This window comes from Myotis nattereri (genome assembly GCF_964212035.1).
Source record: "Myotis nattereri genome assembly, chromosome: 2".
NCBI classification, from domain to species: Eukaryota; Metazoa; Chordata; class Mammalia; order Chiroptera; family Vespertilionidae; genus Myotis; species Myotis nattereri.
Window position 1 is genome coordinate 21223348 of NC_138076.1, and position 26299 is coordinate 21249646.

Consider the following 26299-nt stretch of genomic DNA (forward strand, 5'->3'; position numbering starts at 1 on the left):
GAAGAGCTGGGTTTGAGTTCTTGGTTCAAGTAACTAGCTTTGCACTCTATTATAGACTAAAACCTGCTGCATGTGAAAATCATGTGTGAGGCTCTTAATATTTAAGAAAAGCTGTCCATCTTTCTGACCTTAGGAACACAATTGCTGGAAGTGGGTCCTGGGAATGTTTTGTAACTTTGCTGTCTTCTGTATTCCCCCTTGCTAATGACCAACATTTAATTTCCTGTGCAGATTCTTCCCTTGCTTCCCACCTCTAAATATTGTGGTTCTCTACATCTCTCCTGAATCCACAGACTCCCTAGGTGAAATGTTTCACTCTATGGCTCTATGTACTGCCTATCTGCTGATTATTTGCAGCCCCGAGCTTACATCTCATCTCTCAGTTTCTTTGCTCACTGACTACCCAAGATAATATCCACTTGGGTATCTACTAGGAACCTCAAATGCAATATCTCCCAGAGAGAGTTCTCTTGGTTTTCATATCATCAACTCTCCTGTGAAGCTGTGTTTAGTCCAGCCTTTCCTGGTTCGGCAATGTCCCCGAATGTCACGACAAGACCTAGGTGTCACAATCTAGGGTCTTCGGTTTCCTTCAGTCATATCCCACCAGCATCAAGTCCTGCCAACTCCAACTCCAAAACATATTCCGAATGTATCCACTTCTCTCCATCTGGTGCAAACAATTGCTATTTCTCTACTGTGTTAATCTTACTGCTTCTAGTCTTGCCCTCTTAAAATCCATTCTCCACACAGTGGCCTGAAAGATTTTTTTTTTTTTAAAATACAAACCAGATCACACTGTTCTCTTGGCTGTACTTCTCCACTATCTTTCCGAACTTCTTGATATTAGCCCCTTGGGAATTACCCAGCCCCCTCTTACCTTCCCTGCACCATAATGCTCCCCTTCATGTCCAGCCCCAATGACTTCTTTTCTTCCTCAAATACCCCTGCTGGTTCCTATTTCAGAGTCTTGTGTTGTTCTCTTTTTCTGAAAAGCATCCCCCAGACCTCTGAATGGGCAATTCTTTCCTGTCAGCTTTAGTTTTATCTGCATTATTTGTTATGGATTTTATTGCCCCAAAAGTGACCAACTTCTGGCTAAACTGTTTTCTCAGATCCTTTTGGAAAGATTGATTGAAGGTCAGAGAAAATGCAGCTTACCTCTAATTGCTCTATGCAGCCAGGCAGGAGGCAGGCGTGCTGGATGTTCAGCGGCATATCCCATAATCCACATGCTTAAGACACTTGGCCACACCTTCTGGCTTCAGGGAGACCTGGGTCAGGGGTGGGTTGTGGGGAGGATCAATAAAACTAACAGTATAATTCAAAAATATGTGGCTTCTTGTTGCTGGTTGTTTTTTTTTTCTTTTTGACTCTTTCTCCCCTTCCTTTTCCCTGGCCCTATTGCTCTGCAGCACTAATACTGAATTATAATGAAGTGGTGAGTATTAAAGCTTAAGTTTATTTTTAAGTCATTTCTTTTTAAACTCCTTGCTAGTTCATAACCTTCTAATTTCCTGTGGAGGGCTAGGAGAGCACTGAGAAAAGTCAGGAATGACTCTTCATGCCTGTGTTGTTCTTGAAACTCTCTATCCCATCAACTATTGAATTATTTTTGCATTCAAGTGTTCATCAGGATGCTGAGCGGCAATATGCTCTGGTGCTTTTGTAGGTTGTGTGGGGTTTAACCAACATCATGGGTAGGAATCCAGAAAGTAGGAAGACGAACAGTGTAATCTTTCTATATGCTTTTGGACAACTGAGCAGCCTGGTCTAGACAATGGTTTCTGGGGCTTCACTTTAACAAAAAAAATATACATCAAAAGTACTTTGTTTCAGTAGCTATTTCTGCATTCAAACAAGAGTCAATATTCCCATTAGCACAGTAAGTAGAGCAATAATACACAAATATAGAATGTGGAGCTATGGATATTCTGCCCCTATACCTTTCAGTAGAAAACAATGTAAAGATCCAAAATGTGAGTTATTAGCTTTCTTTTAATTTGATTTAAAGCCTTAAGAACAAGGGAGCAGAGAATTTTGGATTTTTCACCTAATAACTGTTCCCTGTTGAAGGTTGTTGAGATCTGCTATTTAGGTCAAGCTTCAGCTGTCCTTGATGTATTGACACAGCCAAGTCAATGTAATCAATGCACAAAAGGTGCCTTTTATGGAACTTGGAGACAAAGCAAACCCCACAAATCCTTCCCCAAGAGTGGTTTCCATATATGGAGTTCTCACTCTTAGTCCCTGCAGGAAGGATTGGTGCTGAGTGGCTTCTGAGATGTAGGTGGCCATGTTGTGTCCCACGGATGCCCACTATCATGTTCATGGGTCCAAGAATGCACACATAGGCAGGTTAGCTGCATGTGAATAGACTCAAGGATAAAGTGACTATGTGCTTGTAGATTATTGCTCCTCTGAGGATAACTTGATCCTGAAAGAGAATCTGCCATTGATAGTGGCAACAGAAGGAAAAAAGACAGATGAAGAAGCAGGTAGCAGTGACCCTGAACTATCAGAAGCCATGAGTAAAAGCAGAAGCCATTAAGAAAGCACAGAGTGAGAGGCAGTTGTTCAGGAGGAACAAAAGTAAGAGAAGCAACATCTGTGCTAAAAACTATGAAACCACCCAGTAAATGGAAATGACACTGGATTTCTTCGTCCCCTCATCAGGCCATGGTACAGTCTCTTTAAGGCCTGCTTGTTTCGTGATCTTTACTCTCTTTTTCAAGCCATGTCTGTGCTCTTTCTTGTTTTCCAGTCAGTCCTGGACTATAATTAAGATTGTCGTCCTCCTGATTTTTAATACATTTTCAATTTGGGGGATACGAATGAATTTTTTGCATGTCGTTGTAAACAAAAGCGACCAAATACAGTGGAATGTAATAAGGGAATAGGTCAACTGAGGGCAGGTCAAATTAGTGCTCAAGCATTTTGTAAAATTGCAGCTGTTTCTGCCCATCACCATGCGTCCCTGCTGCTGGATACTCCCTTTGCAACATCATTGTTACCTGACTCACTGTGCTGCTTGTTGTGGAAGGACTAATGTCACACAGCGCTAGTTATAAAATGATTGATTGATAACCGCAGAAAAATTACAGATCACGGAGATGGGGATGGAGGGTCTAACAATGCTCCCAGGTTATTCCAGGATCCTGAAAACAGCCTACAGCAACCTCTGCCTGACAGGAGTGCTGGCTACAGCCCAACTCCTTGCTTTCCTAGATCCTGCTCATTACCTGGTACCAAGGTGAGGTCAAGGGGAACATGAAGAGGCCCACTCAATTCAACTAGGACCAACGATGTCTTTTCTTCCCTATTGAAGCAAAATTTACTCAGCAGGCGTTACTTCTGCTATATTCAGAAATCTTAGGAATTAACAGATGTCACCTCTACACCCCTGACATATGGGAATCTACACATGAAATTGTGCTTCAGTGTGAGTTTCTTTCAAGGAGACTGGCGAGATCAGAACTAGAAGATCCACAGAAAATACATGAAATGACAGATAAGAGCAGCAGAGTCTTAATATGGATCACTGGGTTAAGAAATTTGAAGAATTCATAGATCTAAGCAAGGCAGAGGGTTTAAGCCGGGCTGGCAAGAGAGGCGTAGATAATGTGCCAAATATAAGAACACTGTTATCTAGGAAAGCACTGACCTGACAGGGAGCCTTTTATATGCTTCCTTTGGGAACTGAAGTGAGTAGCTGACTTCTCAGGCCATAACCATCTAGGGCTAGAGACTGAGGCAGAACCAAATGAGGGCACCAGACCTTGACTTTCATTTTGCTGGCATCCATCTGTTCTGCGTTTGAACCAGCCCTTTCATTACAATTGATCTGTATTTGGCTAAGTTACAAATTCCTTTTATGTATGACAAATGTGACTTGTTGTTTCTTCAGAAAAAAATATGGGTGGGGAAGATTCAAAGCTAATTTGAATACCATTGTAGTTGGACACTAATGGGACATTGTACCATCCTCTTGCAATCTTAAATGACTATGACCATGTCTATTTTTTTAAAAAAGACTATGATTTTTCACTGGCTGATTTGGTTTGAATGAGTAAATTATTTTTATTTCATCGCATTAACGGCCAGAACATTGAATGAGCCAATAACTCCCTAGTGTTGCTGAGCTGCAAAGAACTATTATTCGCAATTGAATTTTTATTGATTTTCTTGTGCTACAATGACTTTTCTAACATGGTAGCATGAAAGGAAAATTAGAAAAAGGCCAAATAGGGCATAGGGTGAGGAAAGGGAGGCTGCTGCTTCCCATGTTCTAGCCCCAAATGCACGACTTACTGGCAGGTGCTGCCGACTCTGAGTGATCCTGTTGCTGATTATGTGATTTACAAGTTAGCCAAGTGCCTGACTCCATCACCTTTCCCTCCTCTTCCCTTCTGATATTTTTGCTTCCAGTTATTTTTGGCCGTGTTGGCATTCTGCTGCAGAGCTGACTAGGACGGAGAAATGGAGAAAGAGCAGAAGCAGACAGGGTGATACTCCAAATGGGCCAGGGCTGATGTTTGTCAGTGTCATTCGAACACACACCCTCACACGTGCGAAGGCGGGTGGATGAATGTGTGTTACTTTCACATCATTGTAGTACATTTATCCATTCACGTGTTTGCTTTTCCTAATCATCTGAACTCTTGGAGACTTCGTTGTATATGGGTTTAGAATAAATATTCAGATGAATTGAAATGGAGTCTCACTCATTCAGTCAGTATTTACTAGTAAGTGATTACCACATACCCTTACCAGTACTAGAGGCAAGGCAATCAACAAAGCAGATGAAAAAGGGTGTCCTCGTGCAGATTCCCATGATGAAAATTAAATTAAAGGAGAATATTTTGGAATTCACTGAAGATTTAAAAATACAGTGTTTCTTGCTTCCTTCTTTAATAGACATTGTAGGAGTGAAACTTGTATAATAAAAGCCAAACACAATATATTTCCTCCCTTGCTTCTGACTCAGTTCGGTCTAGTTAAGAGGATCTCAGGAACTAGTAGGAAAGAGAAATTTTTTGGACATTGATTATTACTGCTTATAAAAGTAATGCATGTTCATCCCAGAAGTTTTGGAAACTACAGAAAGAAATGAAGATGATTGATATACCCATAATCATCCAGTTGCAGATCTTTGAAATGTTGAGTGATTTCTCTGTAGGGCTTTTCCTATAACATATATAGTAATCCCACACCAGTTGCTATTTTAAAATCTTTAAATCATCAATCTTGATGTGTATGTGTGCAGTTCGGTTAAGTCTCCTTATACCAAACAATGTGACAATTATTATTTTTCTCCCTCCCATAGACCATGTGAACATAAGTGAGATCTATTTATATTCCACCCTCACAGTATATATGAATACAAGACCAAGTCTAATAAAAGAGTGCCCTTATGTGGTGTGATAACTTATGGAAAGAGAGGTAGATAGGCAAGCATTTTGCAGAGACTTTCAAGAAAGGAACAAAAGAGCATAAAGATTTTTTTTAAAAAAAAAATAATAAGCCAGTAAAAGTCTGATCGAAACAATAAATGAGGTCTGGTGTGTATTATGTAGGCCTGTGAGTTGCTCTGTCTCTGCTTACTTATAATTTTCTCTGATAATCTTTTCCTGGAATCACTCACTAGATTTAGTAAGGTAGGTCCCACTGCGATGCATTTTTAGAGAACTTTCTTCCCCTCTATCTCCTCACTCATCTATATACCTCATAATCACTTGTTTAATGCCTATCCTCCCTGCTGAGACATATGCTGTGGGAGGGCTAGAATGGTCTATGTCAAGTTCAGTAATGTACCCCCACTGCCTGGCAGCTGAGTGAATGTAGGAGGCTGTGGCACATTTACTGAAAACTAATGGTAAATTAAGAGAATGGCTACCAGCAGAAACCAGTTTTTAATGCAGATGTACCTATTGGGGGGGGGGGGGGAAGTACATACATTCTGTAAAGATATAATTGCCGCATTTGAAGGAAGACAGTTCTTACTTACTAAAAATATATTAAAGATAGAGCTCATTCACTACAAACTATTTTATATTTAAACATTTACTTGCAAACTTTTAAATATTTTTTTAGTTAAATTTTTAATTTTGAGATAATTGCAGACACGTTCAGTTGCAAGAAGTAATAAAAAAGAACCTGTGTACCCTTAGCCAGTTCCCCAAATGGTAATAAATTGTAAAACTGTAGTAATATAACAACTTGGATATTGACATGGACAGAGTCAAGATAGAGAACATTGATATCATTTTAAATAATCTTTCCTGTTGCCCATTTATGGGCATATCCACTTCCCTCCAGCCTTTCCCCCTTCTTTAATCTTGCAGTAACCATTTGCTCTTCATATCTACATTGTTTTCATTTAAATAATCCGATATAATAAAAGCCTAATATGCTAAGTGTCCAGTTGTCTGGTCGTCCGTTTAACTACTCAAAGTGTAATATGCTAATGATATGCTAAGACCACTCAACCGCACTGAACATCAGGGGGCAGACAGTCGACTGGTCGACCAGTCGCTATGATGTGCACTGACCACTAGGGGGAAGAGGCTCCAACAGTAGGTTAGTGTGCTACTGGGGTCTGGCTGATCGGGACTGAGCCCTCCCATGGTCCCTCCCTGGCTGGCCAACCTCCCACATCCTTACCCAGCCCTGATCATGCACCGGTGGGGTCCGTCAGCCTGGCCTGAGCCCTTTCGCAATCTGGGACCCCTCAGGGGATGTCGGAGAGCTGGTTTTAGCCCGATCCTGCAGGCCAGGTTGAGGGACTCCACTGGTGCATGAATTCGTGCACTGAGCCTCTAGTGATATATAAAAATTAAATCATATGGTATGTAAGTTTGAGGGATTAGCTTTTTGCACTCAGCATTATTTTCCGTCCATTCATTTTGGTCATTGTTGTAATAATAGTTCATATCATTTGTAATGTCTGCATGGTATTCCATTATATGAAAGCATCAAAATCTATTAACTATTCCTATATTATTAAATACTTAGATTGTTAGCAATTGTTCAGCATCATAAATGAAGATTTGAGCAAAATCACTATACTGCACTTTTTATGTAGCTATCTAATCATTGTGTTAAAATTTCTTTCAAGAGTAAATCCTATATAATAAAAGGCTAATATACAAATTGTCCCCTCAACTGGGAATTCAACCAGGAGTTTGACCAGGGGACCAACTGCCTGGGACCCCTTCCCCTCGCCAGCCCCGCCCCCAATCGCGCCCCCTCCCCCAGCCGGCCAGACCCCATTCATGCATGAATTTATGCACTGGGCCTCTAGTTATTAAATAATATAAATGAATTTTTAAATAGTAGATTTATTGAGATATAATTCATAATACCAGTATTAAATTCACCTATTTCAAGTGTACAGTTTAACAGTTTTTAGGGTATTCTCAGAGTTGTGCAACCATTGCCAGTGTCAAATTTGGGACACTTGCATCACACCAAAAAAAAGGAAACTATTTTGAATGCCTCTTACCCCACACCCACCTACAGCCCTGAGCAATCACCAATCCACGTTCTGGCTCTATAGATTCACCTGTTATAGACATTTTATTTAAATGGAATCATAAAGCCCTAGTCAGTTTGGCTCAGTGGGTAGAGCATTGGCCTGTGGACTCAAGGGTCCTGGGTTCGATTCCGGTCAAGGGCACATGCCCGGATTGTGGGCTTGATCCCCAATGGGGGGGAGGGGAGGGCGTGCAGGAGGCAGCCAATCAATGATTCTTTCTCATCATTGATGTTTCTATTTCTCCCTCTCCCTTCCTCTCTGAAATCAATAAAAATATATTTAAAAAAATAAATGGAATCATACAGTATGTGGTCTCTTGAGTCTAGAAGCTACAAACCCTGTTTCGATAAGTAGAGGGACATATTAATGGCTTTCTAGTTGATGTAAAAAAGATAATGTTTCTTTAATAAATAGTGATAACGGTCCTTCTAAATATCTTCCTTAGCCATTTGTGTTTCTTCTTTTGTAAATTCTGTTTTCGTGCCCCTTTGCCATTTTATTTTAGGGTATTTATTCTTCTCACTGTCCTTTACATGTATCCTTTCTATATTAAAAGTTATTAAGCCTCTGCCTATAATTTTGCTTATAATGTTTTAGATGAAACTGACTTTTAATTTTGATAAAATATTATCTATCAATCATTACTTTTCTTAAGTATCTGTTCTTCCTTCAGTTTTAGGTTTAGAAAGGTCTTCCCCATCCTAAGATCCAACACATATTTTAATGCTGCTGTGGTTTTGTCCTGTTATGCTTCCAGTGCTCCTGAAAGGATTTTACATGTATTGGCATTTCATTTTCACACACACAAAAAAAACTATAAAAGGAATTATTACTATCATTTTTTAGATGAGGAAACCGAGGCAAAGAGAGATAAAGATACTTATCAAGGTGGTAGTAAGGACCTGAATAGACAGAATTCAATTAGATACTCTGGCTCCAGCCCCCACCCTCTTCCATGGTTTGCAGTCCTGCCTAGTGAATTTCTGGGACACATGACCTATTTAAATGTTCATTGTTCACTAGAGGCCCGATGCACGATATTCCTGCAAGGGGCTCGGCCCTCACAGCTGCAGTTGCTGCCTCAGCCCTCGCAGCCCCGGCTTTGTCCGGAAGGTCGTCTGGAAGGTCATTCGGCCATCCGGTCTAATTAGCATATTATGCTTTTTTTATTATAGGTTAGTTATTATGCATGCTTATGATATGTTATGCATTTCTCTTTCCAGAGGTTTTGGATAATTACATGAACTCTTTTTATATTACAAATAGTATTTAAATTTAAAATTAAGTGGTTTTAATTGCCCACTGCCAGATTTTATAAAAACCCATCTTCCAATTACTTAATTCATTGTTTTGCATGTCTATTCATTATTTATTTTATTTAAAAAGGTAATGTTTTTAGGAAGGGTATGAGCTGATTAAAATCACTTGGCTCAATCATGTCTGAAATTGTTGTCAGTTTGCTCATGAATAATAGCTTGTTTGGGAATAAAAAATTAGTACCTATGTTTTTCTCCTGAAAAACAAAAACAGATTTGATTAATTATACTCTGGTATACACCAGAGTTCTAGGGAAAAATTCTAGTCATAGCCTGATTATTTTTTCATTGTCAGTTACTTTTTTAAAAAAACATATTGAGATATATTTGACAAATAACATTATATAACTTTAAAGTATGCACTATGATGATTTGGTATATGTTTATATTGTGAAATGATTACCAAAATGAGGTTAGTTCACATAACCATTACATCACGTACTTACTTTTTTTTTTTTTTTTTTTTGTAGTGAGAACATTTAAAATTTACTCTCTTGGCCCTGGCCTGGTGGTTCTGTTGGTTGGAACATCATCCCATACACCAAAAAAAGGTTGTGGGTTCGATTCCTAGTCAGGGCACATACCCAGGTTATAGGTTTGATCCCTGGTCAGGCTTATAGGGCAGGCAACCTATCAATGTATCTCTCACATTGGTCTTTCTCTTTCTACCTCTCTTCTCTCTCCCTTGATCCCTCCCTTCCCTTTCCTCTCTCTAAAATAAATAAAAACTTATCCTGGGATGAAGAGTAAAAAAAATAAGTAAATCGACTCTTTTAGTAACTTTCAAGCATTTAATACAGTATTATTAAGTATAGTCACCATGCTATATGTTAGGTCCCCAAAACTTATTTATCTTATAAATGGACCAACATCTCCCATTTCCCTTACCTCCCATCCCCTGGCAGCCACCAATTTACTTCTTGTTTCTAGTAATTCGGCTTTTTCAGCTTCCACACAGACATGAAATCATACAATATTTGCCTTTCTCTGACTTATTTCTCCTATATGCCCTTAAGGTTCATCTATGTGTGGCAAATAGTACTAAGTAATATGTGTGTGTGTGTGTGTGTGTGTGTGTGTGTGTGTGTGTGTGTGTGACATTTTCATCCATCTATGGACACTTAGGTTGTTTCCATGTTTGTAAATAATGCCTCAACATAGAGGTGCAGGTATCTCTTTAAGGTAGCGATTTTATTTCCTTCAGGTACATACTCAGAAAAGGGGTTGCTGGATCATATGGTTGTTCGATTTTAAACTTTTAAGAAACTTTCATGCTGTTTTTCAAAGTGACTGCACCAACTTATATTTCCACCAAAAGCGCATAAGAGTTCTTTGTCCTCTACATCCTCACCAGCACTTATCTCTGGTCTTCTGGGTAATAGACATTCTAACAGGAGTGAAGTGATATCTAACCGTGGATTTGATTTGCATTTCTCTGAAGATTACTGATGTTGAGCACCTTTCCATGTACCTATTGGTCATTTGTATTTTCATAAAATGTCTATTCAGGTCCTTTACCCTTTTCTTCCCATCCTGCCCCCCAACCCCCACCCCCAGATGATTTGTATTTTGCCTATTGAGTTGAATGTGTTCCTTATATATTTTGGACATTAACCTTTTATCAGACATGTGGTTTGCAAATACTTTCTTCCATTTTGTAGGTTGCCTTTTTTCACTTTGTTGGTCATTTCTCTTGCTGCACAGAAACTTTTTAATTTGATATAGTCATACTTCTTTATTTGTGCTTTTGTTCCTTATGCATTTGGTATAAAAACCAATGTTAAAGAGCTTTTCCCCTATGTTTTCTTCTATGAGCTTTATGGTTTTAGTTCTTACAGTGAAGCCTTTAATTCATTTTGAGTTAATTTTTATGAATGGTATAAGCTAGGGGCCCAATTTCATTGTTTTTCATATGACTATCCAGCTTTTCCAGCATAATTTATTGAAGAGACAACCCTTTCCTTATTTAATATACTTGGTCCCCTTGTCAAATATTACTTGATTGTATATTTGATGGTTAATTTCTGGACTCTTAATCCTTTTTCATTGGTCTATATTGTTTCTAAGCCAGTACCATACTCTTTGATTACTAAGCCTTTGAGGTAAAGTTTGAAATCAGGAAGTGTGAAGCTTTCAGCTTTGTTTTTTCTCAAGGTTGCTTTTGCTCCTCAGGGTCCTTTGGGGCTTCTATGTGAATTTTAGGATTTTTTAAAATGTCTGTGAAAAATTGAAATTTTAATAGAGAGTGCATTGAATCTATACATGGCTTTGGGTGCTATGAAAATTTTAACAATATTATTTCTTTCTATTCATGAAAGTTTTAGTTACTTCTGCTTATTTACTACAAGTAAACTTGTAAAATTATTATTTAAAATTTCCTTTATTATGTCAAAATTCAAAATTTCAACTATGACATATCTAGTATCTTTTTTCTTTTTAAAATGATTTTGCCATGTATCCAATGACCTCTTTTGAAAACACAAGTCTTTTTTTAGCTCAAGGAATAATTATTATGATTGTATTGATTATCATTTCTTTCAGCTTATTGTCTTCTAAAATTCCTATTATATTCAATTACACTTCTCTATCTCAGCATTATCTCTTGTTATTTATTTCATCTTTTCTTCATCATTAACATTGTACTATTTTTCTCTTAGCTTACTTATTCAACATGTATTTGTTAAGGACCTGCTCTGTACCTGATGTTCAATAGGCACTGTAGATTTAAGGGGGGACATTTCAGACATAAACCCACCTTCATAGAACCAGATCTAGTGAGGAAAACAAATGGGGTAAGCAATTATAAGATTTGTACTAGAGGGAATTTTCTAAACTGGAATTTCTTGGTTCCAAAGCCAATGCTTCCCATCTCTCTAACCACTGGTTCATAATTTGTGATGCTTGGGCTGGGATTCCCTGACCAGATCCACCAGTAGGAGCACCAGAGGAGACTGGCCAGAGGAAGAGGAAGGCAAGGATACTTCTTCCTGCTCATTTTTTTGTCCCTGTCAGCATCATCCTAGCAGAATTTCTTCATCTTAGAAGTGGCAGTTGATTGTTATTTCCAGCTTTTTTTTTTCATGTGCTTCCAGAACCAGCTTAATGATGCCCCCGAGAGATGTCAGCACTAGTCTGGTGAGCAGTCCTTTGGAGGTCTGGGTCGAGACTCCTTAAGTCCTGAGGCACCAGTACTCACCGTCCTCTCCTTGGACATTTGATATCTCTCTAAGCTTCAAAATGCTATAACCCCAACCTCACCCTTTGTTCCTGCATCCCTGCCTCTGAGGGTGGACCTGCTTCCCTCAGTTCCCCTTTTATCTTTTTATTTCCCCAATTATTTACATTAATATTCTCTGTTAAAACAACTGTTGTGCTATGTTTTACACCTGGGTCTGTGTCATTAGTTCGGATTTCTGCAGTATTCAGCATGCTGTTTACTGCCTCTGTGATAGATATATTACTAATTCAGCAGTTTTGATTGTCTATTGCTTCCTACATAGTGTCAATTTCCTTGATGTCAGATGTTATCCTATTTATAACTTCCTATTCTAGATTCTCAGTTGCTATTTCCTTTTAACTTTAAAGAACTTAAATTACAAGTTATCTAAAATGTCTCTTGTTCTTTATCTTAAGAGGAAGCCATTTAATTTCAGTTCTAGGAATTATCTCCTTCATTTTTTAAAAATATATTTAAAATGAGTTCAGAGAGGAAGGAAGAGGGAGAGAGAGATAGAAACATCAATGATGAGAGACAATCATTGCTCAGCTGCCTCCTGCACGTCCCCCACTGGAGATCCAGCCCTAAACCCAGGCATGTGCCTTGACCGGGAATTGAACCCTGACCTCCTGGTTCATAGGTCAGTGCTCAACCACTGAGCCATGATGGCCAGGCTGTCTCCTTCATTGTATTATAATCCTTTTTATGGGGCTGGGGATGTTTTCTGTGCTATTGCATAGGTTCCCATCTGAATCTTTCAAGCCTTGAAAGTACCAGTAACATAGGTGATAAAAGTCTTTAGTTTGCCAATTCAGAAGCCAATTCGGTTGGATAACCTTTGGTGGGAATCAGAGGGAGGGTTGGAAGCATTTACCTCTGAGCCTAAGAGTTTATTTCCATAATTTGTATTAGATTCAGTATCTAGCTGAAATTTGTCAGGTATATTTGCCCTTTTAGTGAGTCCAGAATGTCAGTGTCCCTGCCAGTAGTGTTAGGTGCAGGCCAAGTATCATGCCTTCATGATACTTGAGGTTTTTACTTGGTGATATCTGGTTCTTGAATGGCTGCCTATTAGGAGCTGGACCAGATATATGACATCCCGGTTGTTCTCTAACACCCTCCTCCATTTAATCTTTGAATCTCCACATTGAGAGGTGTTGATATGCTTCTTGTTGGAACTCTTCCAGTTATTTCAAAAGTCAATTGGGAAGAGCAAGAGGTTGGGTAGATCCTTTCTTTAGATGATCTTGGTTGTATGGGATCTAGTAGAAAGGTCTCAAAGTTTCTTGTTTATAGATAATACCCTTTCCTATATCCCAGTGTTAATACAGGGTTTTCCTTTTTATATACGTATTTACTAGTCATTATCTGTTTATTGAACAATTGGTTTTCTATGCTTCATCTGCTTGATTACAGATTACCTGGCTTTGTCAACCTGCAATCTTTATTTAGCACCCCTGAGCAAGACTTCCTTTAAGAAATCATGCAATCAAAGAAAAGAAAAAAGTGACAAACACAGCATACAAAATTCGTCATAAAAACACAACCCTTTCCATTAGCAAACGGATGTCTTGTGTTAGTCACTCACTCTCTCTAATTTCGACTAATTTCTATATATTTCTGATAAATCAGTGAGTCATGTGGAAAAAGGATTTTTGACTGAAAGATCTCTTGTTGGGAGAGCAAAGGAGAGTTTGTGGTAAGATTGTGGAGGAAACGTGAGATTTTTTTTTTAATCTGGATTTTATGCACAATCCCTTCATTCACAGTTTTGTCATCAGTTATATGACCTTCATCGCACTTAAAACCAGGAATTCTGAATCATAAAGGCTGTGACAATATACGGACCTTCAACAGAAGGTGTCAGAGCCAGCCTGACAGGTTGAGCCAGGCTGAGATAGGGAGGTGAGAATTGAGAAAAGAAAGAAAGACAGGAAAGCGGGGTTGCGAGGACTCCAGCTCTCTCGATGAACTGAAGCAACTTTATTAGCCACACAATCCTATTTATACATAACACACTGAATAGGAGGTCTGTCAAGAGGAATGTATTCTTTGTTCCTCTTAATCTCTAAGGGAGAGACACAGCAGAAGGACAAGTTCTCAGTACAGCATATCTCAGTAAGTAGTTACAGACTTCTTGGTAAGCTATGAAAGGCTGTTCTCATTCTACAAATGTTGCTCTCATTCTACTGATAATCACCATCCAAACAAGTCTGGGAAAACTGTGTGGGTAAGGGTTCCAGCCTTGCTAGCCCCTTCAGGTGCAAGGACCTTGCCAGCTTACATCTGGCCCCCAACAAGAAGGGAGCTGGCCTTACCATTTGGGGACAACAGAGAAATAAGAAGATGGATCTGCCTGCAATACAAGCCTTTCTGAGGATCTTTTGCCTCCTATACACTCATGCAGATCTCGGAATGTACAGCACCACTGACAGAAGACATCGGTTGCCTCTGGGAGGGAAAACATTAAGAGTAAAATTCAAAAGCAAGTGAATACATGGATTGCTGTGCTTGTTATTCATCGCGTGTTTTTGACTTGCTAAAAGCAAGTTTAATGTATTTATAAAATTTATAAAGATGTAACTGATTCTGGAGCTCCGCTCTTTACAGGGAACATATTTCATGTTATTGTAAGCACTGAAGAAAATTAAATCAATAAATCCACAGCCTGTAATTTGAGATACTCAATTGAAGAAAAAAATACATTGTCAGGGAGGGAGGGGGGATCATTTACATGGAGGAGGACTTGTAAAACTGTGCGCTCCTCTGCTGGGCTTTCAAGTGACTGCAAGAATTCAGCTGGTGCTGTAAAACTGTTCAAGTGTTGTTATGACACCTCGATGGAAGCAAAGGTCAAGTCCCCCTGTTGTTCATGAAGCATCTGCTCAAGTGGAAAGCCATGCAAATGAAGCTCTTTCTGAACTGCCCATGTGTCCTTTTCCCTGAGAAAGCTTTGCGGGTGCGCAGTCAGACCGCATGTCCGGAAGCTTGGTGAACTTCTCACTGGCAGCGATGCTCTGTGACCGCTGGCCAGCTAATTAACCTCTCCACGCGTCTCCCTTCCGCGTGTAAAGGTTAGCAGTGCCGCTTGTTTGCCGAGTGCCTGGAGCCTCCGTGAAGGGCACTACACAGATACCCAGCACTTGTGTTTGAATAGAGGGCACTGCATTTTTAATTATGTGTTTGGTTGGCTGGATTATAGATTTTATTGTGGTTCAATGTGGCCCCTTCTCCCTGGTTACAAATAAAAGACTAATAGGTAATCGCACTCTATTATCATCTTCTAGAGCCCCCTAGAGGGTTAAGGAAATGCCAGAGGTTATAGATTAATAATGTATTCTTTAGTTAATAAAAAAAATATCACACACATCTCAGCTGCATAATAGCTGTGGATGGCAATTTATTGGGCCAAGTGTTTCATCTGTTGCTAAGCAGATAATGCTGGCAAAGACTCATGGAATGAGTTTTGTTTTTCCGGCTCCCCAGTAAATCTTTTATCCTCTCATCAATATCGAGCATTAAGCACAGTTTTGTTAAGGTTTATTTTAAATGTGCTTGTGCAATTTGGGGAAATGATTCTCACATTCTGGAACTCCTGAAACAATGGGTTTTGTGTGTGTGTATCTAGGTCGTGACAGTAAGCTCACGATTTTACTGTATTTGGAGCAAATGTGAGTACTTCCGGCCCTGGAGCTAAGTGTCCTATATCTCCCACTTCTTTGCAGATTTACGGAAGAACTTCGAGCAAGATCCGCAGGGAAGGGAGGTTCCCATCGAAGGCATGATTGTGCTGCACTGCCGGCCGCCGGAGGGAGTCCCCGCTGCCGAGGTGAGAGGCACCGGAGACAGGCCTGTTCCCAAGAGGGAGGGCAGAGTCCCGCGTGCTCGTCGTGTGGAGTGAGAGCCTGTGTCTGGCATCCTTGCCCTCTGGACCCAAATGATAAAGCTGGTGAAGAAATAGTGAGGGCACTAAGTTGGAAGAGGAAATTGCCTCTCGTCTACTTTCTTGTGGACGCTAAGCTCTTGCTAGGCAGCCTGGGTAGGATTTGGTCCGTGTTCTTGCTTTGGTGGCCACCAATCCTGTAGGTGGCACCCTCTGTGTCCTCCGCCAGTCACCTGGGGCACGCTGATGTGCACGTGGTTTGTGGACCGATCTGAGCTCTAACTAGCAAGGCCATGTGAGTGAGTGTCCAGGGAAGGCGTGTCCACGCTCCACGGTGTGTGCGTGTGCTCATTCTTCCCTGGCTCATGGAACATCAGTGAGCCTTCCTCAGGTTTCGGGCACTGTGCTCACACGATATAAAAGGGGCTGAAGCCACACATCTGCGATCTGTTATTCTCTCTTCTCAGTGAAGTATCTAGGGTCCCTGTGGATTTTATTTTTCACATGTTTTCTGGCCTTTCTGCCATATTCTTTGGATATAAATGTCAGCAATAGGACACTGATAACAGGAAGGCTTCCTGAACCTTCCAGTCACTGTTAAAGATGTTCTGAGAGGCTAGTAATACAGTTCCTAAGGCAGTATTGGCGGAGGCTTGGCGAGTCAGAAATAACAGGAATGCTTAGTAGACCTGCGAGTCTATAAACACGGCCTGAGTGAGCATTGCACAGCGGGGCTTTTCTCTGGGAAGCGGGGACTGTCCTTCGAGCTCTGGTTTATTCACTGAGAAGAAGAGGTATTCTAAAAAGTCAAGTGAACAAAAGAAAACAAAAGGAGCCTCTGCTTCACGTTTTAGCTAAAGTTGCTGTGGATTTCACAGTTGAGCAGACGAAGGAGCAGAAGAAATAAAGGGGAGCGAAAAGACACACACACTGGCCTATGTGGACAGAAAGTGTGCTGGGCGGACACTGTTCAAGGCTCTAATAGTTCAGAGAAATGAAGCAAACGGACTTGAACATTAAAGTGAATATTCCATGCATGACTTGAAATGATTAGGAAGGAAAATGCTTATTATTTTTTTAGATTTTTACTTAATGTGAAAGAGAAAGATATTTGATTGTTTTTTCCTTTGCCACCACCTTGTTCCTGAGCAGGTGCCAGGCAGCAGGGCGTTCGGTGCACAGGTGAACGTGTCAGCCTTATTTAAGGGACACCCTAAGCGCTCCTGGGAGTCTAATTTGGGCATCAGCAGTTCACTACAGTCACTACCCATCTCTCAAAATCCCCGTTCCCAAATGCTCACGCATGAAAATGTCTCGCCTATGTCACACTGGCTGCGCGAACAGCCAGGCTTCCTTCCAAGCCTCAGCCGGGTCGCCGCTGTCAACTTTGCAGAGAGATGGGGAGGAAGGTCACGTTTTTATTAGCTACCTGCCTGTGGGAACCTAACGTTCTCACATGTCTAGGGATCAATTTTTACAGCTGGAAGACAACTTTGATATTTACCTGGCACAGCCTTTGAATTTTAAAGGCAAGAAAACTGATGCTCAGATCAATGACCTACCAAAGGTCTTGCAGCCATTTAAGGGCTAACTGTGTTTAAAATCTTTAAACAGCTCCTTGAAGCATTCAGGGTAAAAGTCTCTGTTCTCCTGGTGCCTTATGTGGTCTAATGTAATCTGGCCTGCTGCTCTCTCTGACCTCATCTTCTGCTACTCTTCTTCTGACCTCCTTATAGCCACGCTGGCCTCCTCACTCCTCAGGTGTGCCAGTCATGCTTGTACCCCAGGGCCTTAGCACATGATGGCCTCTCTGCTAGAACATTCTTCTCCAGCTAATAAATGGCTTCATCCCTCCCTTTATGCTTGCTCAAATATCACCTGCTCAGTGAGTGATACTTGATTGACATGTCACTAACCCACCCCTTGCATATACTTTCAAGCTCCCTTCTCTGCTGTATAATTTCTCCTTAGCTCTTATCATAAGCATACTACTGTATTTACTCTGCTTATGGTCTGTCTACTCCACTAGAATATAAGGTTCATGAGGGACATTTTCCTTTATTTTTCTATTGCTGTATCTCCAGAAAATAAGAGACTGCTTTTAGATTCAGGGGCTCAGTAAATATTTGTTGGCTGTGAATGAAAACTAGTTTTCTATATTGATGAATATTTGAGGTTATACGAAGGCCTACCTCAGACAAAACTGAAATCCATTAGACTGGCATTGTTTTTCTCCCATTCTGGTGCTAGCAAGTGAGTAAAGCATCCTCCCCCTGCCCTTTGAAGACACAACTGATAAGATAAATGATAAAAGAGAGAGAACAGAGGAGAGCAGTATAAGGATGTGCAACCTGGTAAGATAATCGCGAGAAGAGAAATTATGCCTTGGTGTGCAAATGCATCCAGGAGTGTGCATGCATGCACACACCCCGACCTACACCTCTACTCTCTCGCTCGCGCTCGCGCTCTCTCTCTCTCTGAAGCAGCTTTCCAGAGGCTGCAGGGGATTAGGAATTCCAGGACTTCAGGGCTCTTCAGGGCTGTGGATGGAAGAGGGGGTTCCTGGGGGACGTGGGCTGACCTCTGGGAAGCAGCATTCCTATCTGTTCAGCCACTTGGGAAAGGTTTCACCGGGTTGAAGCTTGGAAACAGCTCTTTGCACATCCCTCCACACTTCTTACCTCTGTTCTTGAAGGCAAATGAGTTCTGCCTGTTCACTCAACTCATTTTCCATCTTCATTAGTTTCTGAGGGTGCTTTTCAGCTGTCACCCCAGGAGTAGAACAGGATGTGAAAACTTCCAGTGGCCACACAAACCAGTGTCAGTAGCAACATATTTGGGAGAGATATCGAACAGGGGAGAGAGGACACACTATAACTTCTTTTCTGGTCCCTACCCTCCTGTCAAATTTCCAAACTGTAGGGATTCACTTTCTCTATTAGTTACCTAGGGCTACTGTGACAAATTACTACAAACTAGATAGCCTAACACAATAAAAAAAAATGTATTCTCTCACAGTTCCGGACGCCAGAAGTCAGAAATCAGGATGAAGGCAGGATTGGTTCTTCCTGTGGGCTCCGGGAGACAATTTTTCCATGCCTCTCTCTTAGCTTCAGGGGTTTTCGGCAGTACATGGTGTCCCTCGGCGTAGACACATCACTCCAATCTATACCTCTGACTTCACATGGTACTCTCCTCTCTGTGTGTCTGAATTTCTTCTTTTTTAAAAATATATTTTTTATTCATTTCAGAGAGAAAGGGAGAGGGAGCGAGAGATAGAAACATCAATGATGAGAGAGAATCATTAATCGGTTGCCTCCTGCATGCCCCATACCGGGGATCCAACCTGCAACCCGGCATGTGACCTGACCAGGTGTCGAACCATGACCTCCTGGTTCATAGTTGATGCTCAACCCCTGAGCCATTCTGGCTGGGCTGAATTTCTCTCTTATAAGGCAGGGGTCCTCAAACTACGGCCCACGGGCCACATGCAAATACAAATATTGTATTCATTCCCGTTTTGTTTTTCTACTTCAAAATAAGATATGTGCAGTGTGCATAGGAATTTGTTCATAGTTTTTTTTTTTTAAACTATAATCCGGCCCTCCAACGATCTGAGGGACAGTGATCTGGCCCCCTGTTTAAAAAGTTTGAGGACCCCTGCTATAAGGACACAGTCACTGGATAAGGGCCAACCCTGATTCAGTGTGGCCTCATGTAAAGACCTTATTTCCAGATTTAGGTCACATGCACAGGTTCCGTGTGGACGTGAAATTGCAGGGGGCACTGTTCACCTCAGCGCACTTCCCATTCTCCCTTTGACATCACATCACTCTTTCATGTTAATCATGTATGAGTTTTAGGAATAAATTTCCAGTCAGGCTGGCTAACATTAAAGAGTGCTATTCTGATTCTGAGGAGCAACTTGGGCTAGAGCAGCAGTTCTCAACCTGTGGGTCGCAACCCCTTTGGGGGTCGAACGACCCTTCCACAGGGGTCGCCTAAGACCATCGGAAAACACACATATAATTACATATTGTTTTTGTGGTTAATCACTATGCTTTAATTATGTTCAATTTGTAACAATGAAAATACATCCTGCATATCAGATATTTACATTACGATTCATAACAGTAGCAAAATGACTGTTATGAAGTAGCAACGAAAATAATATTATGGTTGGGGGTCACTACAACATGAGGAACTGTATTAAAGGGTCGAGGCATTAGGAAGGTTGAGAACCACTGGGCTAGAGGGTGGTTTAAAACACAAATTCTGAGCTGGGAGCAGGGGAAAAAGCTCGGTTTTCTATATTTTATATTATAAATGGATATGCAGGGTGTTTCAACCACACATGGAATGGGCTATTATAGGGCCCTAGCAAGCATTTATAGCATCGTCTTAATGCAGGCAAGCATTCCCGCTCCCAACACTTCAGAAATTTGGAATTTCACTTATTTATGAGTTGATACTCCCTATATCTGTGCACCAGTATTTCCAGCTCCTTGTCTTAGCAGTAGCGCATGCAGTAGTGATTACCACCATCTGTGTTGTTGGGGAAGGGAAGGCAGAACGATAGCAGAGAGCTGAGGAATAGAAGGATGGAGAAGGGAAGTGTAAACGTGCATATAACCTTGCACAGCCGGGGTCTCCCAGGGTGGAGATGTCTGCCAATGCCTGTCAGGTGGTCTGCAGCTCTTGAAAAGTGTATCTTTGCGCATCCTATCTTCACAGTCATCTGAGGAACCCGCAGTTAATGACTCTTGGGAATGATAGTAATTGGGAACTGTGCTTAGAAATGGATCAGTTCTGTAACTGTCACTGTGAAATAGTATCATGCATCTTCCCTGAGCAGAACATGCTCCACCCTCCCCACTGCCCACCTCCTGGGGGGCCTGAGAGGCCATCACTGGAAAGGGTTGTGGCTGGCAGGGCAGTTGGATTTGAAACTGGCACATTGAAAGGCATGCTGGGGGCAAGTCCAAGTCTTGTTTTCACAAGACATACACAATGGTCTTCTTACTGTAAGATAGAACTTTTTGGCAACTAACACATCTATGTGACCAGAGAAGGCGGTTTATATAAGAATAGAAAGAGCTACCATTTATGGAATGCCCCCAGGTGCCAGGTACTATGTTAAGTGGTTTCTTTATGTGATTTAATTTGCAAAAGACTGCTATGAGATTCTAGAAAACTATGGATGTTTTCACGCCCACTTTACAGGACTTGTCCAAGCTCTCAGATCACTAGGAAGCCAATCTAACCTTAAAGTTCCAATCATTCCTTTCTCTAGTTTCTATTGTGTGTTTTTAATGAGACTGTGGGTTTAATTTCTTTCCTGAGCCTTTTTGAAGCTTGGGAGCCATAGGCCGGTGGTAACGTATATTTTTGCTACCTGGCAGTCCACCCTTGGGATTAAAGGTTTTTGGATGAAAATCTCTTCTCACTAGTATGCTAATCCTAAATCTGCTGTAAATTCTGTTTCTTTATTGGAAATAGATAATCTCATGATAAAACTCAGACTAGAGCACTGAGAGTAGAGGCTTTTGGAGTTGAGGGGAGCAGGAGCTAGGGCTTGCTGTTATCCTAGGAGAGAGAGGTATAGGATGTCTACAGTTATAGACATGCGGGCCTGGAGGAGCAGAAAAGGGGACATATAAAAAAAGGGAAGGTGAGAGGACTGAGGGTAATATGTCCCTCACTACAACTTTCCTACATTCGGTCATGGCCCGGACTTACCTCATTGTCATGAAGGGCTCCAGATATCTATAATAATAAAAGTGTAATATGCTAATTGGACTGGATAGCCAAACAACCTTCTGGACATCATTCGTGAAGCCACATTGGCAAGGGCCAAGGCAGAGGTGGTTAGGGGTGATCAGGCAGGAGGCAGAGTGGTTAGGGGTGATCAGGCAGGCAGGCAGGTGAGTGGTTAGGAGCCAGCGGCCCCAGATTGCAAGAGGGTACAAGCCAGACTGAGGGACCCCCCCCCCCGTGCACAAATTTCATGCACTGGGCCTCTAATATTCTGATAAATATATAGTAATGTGACGCATTGGGGGGAAAGTATGAAAGTTGGAGTCAAACAGCCCTAGGGTTAAACCCTGACTAGCACTTAGAAATGCTAGCAAATTACTAGCCACTCAGGACCTCAGATTCCTCATCCTAAAATAGCAACAATAATTTTCTTGTAGGATTGCTGTGAGTCAAAGAGAAAACAACCTCAAGAATATGCAAAACATTTAACACAATTTCTAATACTAAATAAATAGTAGAGATTACTGTGATTTGTGTTCTTTCTTCTTTTCTAAAGTTTCATGAACCTTTGGTTCTCAAAAAAAGATGCAAAGCTCTCTTATGGTTGGGGAACCAGATTAAAACTGAAACTCTTGCAATATCTATTATGTCTTCAGCCCCATGAAGAATAGGATGCTGCTAAGACCATCCCTCCTTACCCTGGGCAGCCCATGAGCTCTGCCTCTCCAGCCAGTGCCCTCTGTTCTTGTCCTTCAATTTCATCAAAGGACAAAGACACTCACCAAAAAGCTTCCTACTTCCCTCTCTTATAATCTAGCACTTGGGAGGAAATAAGTGGTTATTGACAGAAGTTTGTGGCTATCAATGTGTATTCACCTTATTTGTCCCATTAAAGAGTCTTACGAATGGTAGTATTGTTAGTAAAAAACACTTTCGAAAAATGGTGCATGAACTTGAAGAGACTCATTTAGATACTGGTTTGAATGACATAATAGGTCACACACTTTCTCCAAAATACCTAGAATGTGAATGGATAATAATCCAAGCCTTTCTAAATTCTGCGAGCTCATCCTATAGCTAGATGTACTGGAATGTATTTGCCACTACAGGTACTTTTTAACCTTGACCTTGGGGCAGTTCTAACTAAAGATAGCAACTTCAGTATTTGACACTTGTTGTTTAGCTAAAACCAATTTGCTCCTTTCAAAACAATTCATTATCCCACACTGCACTATTTTATACTCCCCAATTAAATGGAAAATCTATCTTTCATAAAAGTTAGAAATTATGTCCAATGAAAATCCGACATTTTAATGGTTTTCCACAGATTAAAATTGTAGAGTTCTCAATAAACCCTGATTTACTGATGTTGGCTGTAAAATGGTTATTGCTGTTAATAAAGCCTGTAAATCTTAACAGGTTATATTTGCCTTGGACAATAAAACTTGCCATAAAGGCTTAGTGTCTAAGGCTAATTCTGCTCACATCAAGGTAAACAGCTCCTCAAAACACTTCTGTGTCTGGGAACTAAGGCCCCAGAGCTAAGAAACTGACAGTCTAGCCTTGAGCCACCACACGCCAGACACTTTTCTTGTTTTTATCTTATCAAGAAGTCAAGACTGAGCTGGAATTAGGAAACTCAGGAAGGTCATGGACCTGAAGCAATGCAGCGTGGGTAAGGAGAAGGTTCTTTCTGCTGGCCACCACCTGAGTTTTGTCATTTCCAGATGACTAGGTCAGAATGCTTGTATAACGGGGGTTGGGGAAGGGTCCAGAAGTGGGATGAAAGGACATATTTTCTATTTTATAAAGTGTGCCAGAGCCATATGAGTGTTAGAAGCCAATTTATTAAGGAAGAGGATATAGAGTTTAGGGGAAGGGGGTAATTTCCCTTCTAGATGTTCTTGTGAAAATCCAAGTGTGTGGGTTTTTTTAAGAGGCTCTATTCATCTTGGTGGATTTGGTGGACATGGTCATTGTCATGATTCCTGAGGTGTGGGTAATTTCTTTGTAAATCTTACCTCCCTAAGGTAAAAGCCAAAAAGTGCTTTTCTCGGCATTTTCGTGGTTCAGCCACACTAGTCAGGTGTTCTCGCACAAGATGGGATGGAGAAGTGAGCAGGGGAAAGCGGTGTTTGTGCAGAAACCTCTGGAGAGGACGTGTGGAGTTGCCAGCTCTTGGTGGCAGCGGGAAGAACGTGCACCTGTCCCAAGTCTCATGGTTGTGAGCCACGTAGGGTTTCTTGAACCGCTAGGGTGTTGCTAAGCGTCTGTTTCCTTCACTACAGTGTCGTTGGACATTGTTTCTGGCTGCTTAAAAGGCAGGCATGGCTCTTTGGCCTTCCTGGAGGTTTGACGCGCTAGTTTTTAATAAAGTCCTTTCCTGCATAAATAGGCCAGAGCAGTTTGCTGTGTGCAATGAAGGATCCTGCCCATTATGGTGTCTGTGCCATGTCTGACTATCTCAGTGTGCCTTTGACCAGTATGTAAAAGTGGCCATTGGAACAAGCAAGTCACTATGAGCTAAAGTCCATGTGTGGGATATTAATCTGTGTTTCTTTCTCTGTAAAAGAAGGACGGAGACTAGAGCGCTCCTAAAGCCCTTTTCATCTCCCTAATTTATTCCTGGTATATAAACAGTACAGCCTGCATGCTATCAATGACTTGTTTTAATAATTCCGCCCAGACTGGTGCCAGACAGTTTGCAGGTCAGACGTCCTTTGCCCTTCTTCCCTGGGAGGGTATTCTTGATGAAAGGTTCCTTTGTTTCAAATGTGTTCATTGGCATGAAACCCAGGAGAGAATCTTATGACATTGAACTGTTTAATACAAGAATTGCTAGACTATTGTGTTTAACCTCAATCAAACAGACTATGAAATGAGGATTTTATTTAAAAACTAAGACTCTTAATAATTCACTGGGGAAATGTTAAGTGAGGCGCCCAAGTTCTGAAGCAGCAGACCTCAGGTATAAATAATTAATCTAATTTGGTGTAGCCAAAGCCAAGAGAATGTCTAATAGTCCAGATAAACTTTGCCTTGAGGAGACTGACAATGAGGACCTTTGCAGAAAGCCACATTTCATTCGAATGTATAATATTGTAATAGAAAGCTAATGGACTCTTCAGAAAAGAGAATATTGAATTGCTTAAATACTAGTAATTAAGTGCCAGTAAATTACTTCTCTAAAAACATTTCTGCTAAAAAATTTGCTATCGTAAGGGAGATGGGAAATGAGGTTAATATAAGTTATTTAAAAAGTGAATGTCTACAGCCCAAATACCATCGTCATTAATACTGGTCTATAAGTAATTTGTATTAATGTGCTGACTTTTACCACATCCATATCTGGGAAGCTCTAGTTCCTTACTGGGGAAGGGAAGGATAGAAAATATCTAAACTTCCTGATTTGTGTTTATTTTCCTTTTTCTTCCTGTCCTATATTCCTGGAGGGGGTGAAACATGGAAGAGAGAATTACAGTGGTCCCCCTTATCCACTATTTTACTTTTCATTATTTCAGTTACCCACGGTCAACCAGGGTTTAAAAATAATAACTGGAAAATTCCAGATAAATAATTTTTACCTTTCCAATTATGTGGCAATCTGAGTACCTCACTCTATCTCATCACATAGGCATTGTATCAGATCACATCATCACAATAAGAGAGTGAGTACAGGACAGTTAAGATATTTTGAGAGCAAGACCACATTCACATAACTTTTATCACAGTACATTCTTGTAATTGTTCTATTTTATTATTAGTTATTGTTAAGCTCTTACGGTGTCTAATTTATAAATTTAACTTTATCATAGGCATGTATATATAGGAAAAAAAACATAGTGTATATGCAGGTTGGGACTATTTGCAGTTTCAGGCATCCACTGGGGGTCTTAGAACGGATGCCCCACAGATAAGAGGGGGCTACTGTACACTTTCAAAGCAAGCGTTGAGGGGTCAGATGAGATTAGTGAGATTGGTAGCTGCTGGTCTTGCCGCCCCTTTACCTTTTCTATGTACTCTGCTAAACAGCTCCACACACTCCACTCGGACTGTGTTCCTTACAGCCCTATCTCTGTGTCTTCATTTCTCCTTACGTGGAATGCCCTTGGCCTCCCTCCATCTATCTGTGCTTTACCCAGCCTTGGAGGATCTGTTTAAACCCAGCCTGTTCTTGCCTTCTTCCAGGGCCATCCCAGCTGACTCTCATCTCTCTGTCTTAGAAATATTGTAACTAATTTAATGGGAGGGAACTGCTCAAATAAGGACAACATTCTCTCCATCTCTCTAAGCGCTTACATTGCTTTGAACTTTTTGTTGTTTGTTTTCTTTTTTTCTTCCTTTTTTATTTAACTTTTCATGACTGTATGTCATATTTTCTCAAGGTGATTTCCTCTGGACAGGAAATGCAAATTGTACCTTTCAGAATCTTGTCCCACCCCTCTTAGCAGATGATGCAAATGCACCTGGGGATATAGTAGATAGCTGGGAAGCATTTGTAACTTAGTGGATGAATATTTACAAAATTGCTGTGAATACACATAATAATAAACTCTAAATTTAAATTACCACTTTAAAATTTACACAGA

General features: G+C 40.8%; 1 protein-coding gene across 1 annotated transcript in view; it reads left to right on the top strand.

Annotated features, from left to right (window-relative positions):
- The window catches only part of UNC5D (unc-5 netrin receptor D), a gene marked incomplete at its 5' end in the record, with an annotated part of 512639 nt that overhangs the window by 314823 nt on the left and 171517 nt on the right, over positions 1 to 26299 (top strand). Inside the window, one exon of the mRNA XM_081083068.1 lies at positions 15796 to 15899. Within this exon, the coding sequence (XP_080939194.1) occupies positions 15796 to 15899 (104 nt within the window). The remainder of the gene's footprint in view (positions 1 to 15795; positions 15900 to 26299) is intronic.